Source organism: Bison bison, unplaced genomic scaffold, assembly GCF_000754665.1.
Source record: "Bison bison bison isolate TAMUID 2011002044 unplaced genomic scaffold, Bison_UMD1.0 scf7180017864375, whole genome shotgun sequence".
Classification (NCBI taxonomy): domain Eukaryota; kingdom Metazoa; phylum Chordata; class Mammalia; order Artiodactyla; family Bovidae; genus Bison; species Bison bison.
In genome coordinates, this window is record NW_011494947.1 from 5,463,136 (window position 1) to 5,465,923 (window position 2,788).

General features: G+C 48.6%; 1 protein-coding gene across 2 annotated transcripts in view; it reads left to right on the forward strand.

The window, feature by feature from the left end:
* The window catches only part of RPL12 (ribosomal protein L12), a 4,195-nt gene that overhangs the window by 311 nt on the left and 1,096 nt on the right, over positions 1 to 2,788 (forward strand). For both annotated transcript variants that reach the window (XM_010856919.1, XM_010856918.1), the window contains exons 2-4: positions 262 to 335; positions 1,942 to 2,040; positions 2,352 to 2,433. In XM_010856919.1, the coding sequence (XP_010855221.1) occupies positions 262 to 335; positions 1,942 to 2,040; positions 2,352 to 2,433 (255 nt within the window). The remainder of the gene's footprint in view (positions 1 to 261; positions 336 to 1,941; positions 2,041 to 2,351; positions 2,434 to 2,788) is intronic.

The window sequence follows — 2,788 nt, forward strand, 5'->3', positions numbered from 1 at the left end:
CTCCGGGCGCTTCTCCCTAAACTGGGTTGGCCGGCGGCGGGGCTGCCCCCAAACCGATGCGGTGTGGGCTTCGGCAGCGGTGGCCGAACCCAAGGCCGCCGTCCCACGTGGTGCTTGGAGCGGTTTTCGCCTTGGCGGGAGGGGTGTCGTGCCTTGCTTCCCGCTGAGGCTCTTGGCATTTTTCCGCCAAGAGGACTGCGGAGGGAGAGCTGTGATTTGGGAGCCCCTTCTGCGGAGGCACTAATTCTTTCTTTCTTCCAGTGTACCTGAGGTGCACCGGTGGGGAAGTCGGTGCCACGTCTGCCCTGGCCCCCAAGATCGGCCCTCTGGGTCTGGTAAGTCATCTTCGGGGGTTAGGGTTAGGGTTGCCTCTGAGGTGCCGTTGACAGGGACAGATTGCCATCCCTTACTAGGCCTCCAAGCCACTGAACTGGCACCAGCTGCCGCAGAAAGGTTGTATATAAAGGTGGAATCTGATACTTTGAACCTGTAGTTTTCCAGTGTGTCTTAGTTGCTGCTCTGAGGGTACATGAGGGATGGGATAGAGGAGGTTTTTGAAGTCAAGAGTGATAACTTGGTCTGTTTCTTAGGGAAATAGGCATATGGCTGCTGGAGGATTGAATGGGGTATGAAATGAAGACCTTTGTGAACGTTACAGTGAAGTGAAGTCGCTCAGTTGTGTCCAACTCTCTGTGACCCCATGGACTGTAGCCTACCAGGCTTCTCTGTTCATGGAACTTTCCAGGCAAGAATACTGGAGTGGGTTGCCATTTCTTTCTCCAGAGGATCTTCCTGACCCAGGGATTGAACCCGGGTCTCCCGCATTGTGTGCAGCCGCTTTACAGTTGCTAGTATTAATTCTGCTTTCAATCTACTGATTCATACTCTTGGCTCTACCTACTGTCCTGGAGAAGGAAATGGCAACCCACTCCAGATTCTTGCCTGGAAAATCCCAGGTGAACTACAGTCTATGGGGTTGCAGAGAGTCGGACACGACTGAGTGACTAACACGTAGGGTTGGACTTAATTCGTCTCCTTTTTTCTTGAATATAATTAGGTCTTTATTTCTTGGGCAGTGGTCTTCTGTCAGAAAAGTTATCCCATCATGGTTTTGCTTAAGCAGTGGCCGCCTTGTCCCTTAGCTCAGCTAGCGCTCACTGGACACATTTCTAGTCAGTTGCTCAGTCATGTCCGACTTTGCGACCCCATGGACTGCAGTACACCAGGCCTCTCTGTCCATCACCAACTCCCGGAGTTTACTCAAACATGTCCATTGAGTCGGTGATGCCATCCACCCATCTCATCCTCTGTCATCCCCTTCTCCTCCTGCCTTCAGTCATTCCCAGAATCAGGGTCTTTTCAAATGAGTCAGTTCTTTGCATCAGGTGGCCAGAGGATTGGGGTTTCAGCTTCAGCATCAGTCCTTCCAATGAATATTCAGGACTGATTTCCTTTAGGATGGGCTGGTTGGATCTCCTTGCAATCCAAGGGACTCTCAAGAGTCTTCTCCAACACCACAGTTCAAAAGCTTCAATTCTTCATTGCTTAACCTCCTTTATATAATTCTCCTCTTCAGGGAATTATAAAGTGCAGATGCCCAGACCGCATCCTCATAGGTTGACTAGGATTGGTAAGACACCAGGAACATGGTATCTTTAAAGATCCCCTGGTGATCCAATGTAAAAAATACCACATAGATCTTTAGGAAAGGGTAGGTAAGGGACCTGGCCCCATTGTGGCCTTAAACCTCAAGGTTGCAGCCTTGGATAAACTAAACCTCATTTTTCCAGTTTAATTATGGTGATACCTTGATTAGGTAGGCACAGTTAAACGTGTTTCAGAAAGCCTTCTCGTGTGCCGCCAAGTGAGAGGGACTGGGTAGATTTTTCAGATCAGTTTTGGTTAGGGCACAGTGTGATTATATACCTTTTATTTCTACAGTCTCCAAAAAAGGTCGGTGATGACATCGCCAAGGCAACTGGTGATTGGAAGGGTCTGAGGATTACAGTGAAACTGACCATTCAGAACAGACAAGCCCAGGTACTTGGTTTGAGGGAAGGCAAAGGTGGGGATACCTGGGAGGCAGGTGCTAAAAGCAGTTTTATTTGTGGGGAGGGCTGTTTTAAGAGCATGGTTTAAATATTAACTCTTCTCACTTTTGAGACACTGAGCAAATCAGCATTTTCTGGGGTAGGGTAGGCTGTGTTTCTGGTTGTGAAAATTAGCTTGAATGTACATTTGGTAAACAGTGTCTGGCCCATGGTTCCTGAGAGCGAAAGTGCTTGTATTACTGGTTCTTTCTTGTTAGAGGGTGGCATAGGGCTTATTCACATGGAGAATCTCTTCTGCAGATTGAGGTGGTACCTTCTGCTTCTGCCCTGATCATCAAAGCCCTCAAGGAACCACCAAGGGACAGAAAGAAGCAGAAAAACAGTGAGTGGTTTTTCCCCCTGGTAATTTGTGGGTGGTGGTGTGTCCAATGTAATAGACAGCTGTGCTTGCTCCCTTTAAGGAAACAGGGATGGCACAGGTGTTCGATGTTAAGCTGTTACAGAGCCAGGCACTGCCACCAAGTGCCCTGTGGCTCTCCCCAGTTACTGGCGTCGAACAGATCCCCTCAGAATTTACAGGAGGGAACTGTCAAACAGGGTGAAGAAACAGATAACCAGTAATTGGGGAAGGGCAGCTTCCTAGCTGGATGACATATGGACAGCTTTAACCAACCTCAGTCACTTTTTTCTCTTCAAAACAGTCCCTTCCATGTAAGGTTAGCAAAACTTGATTTTGT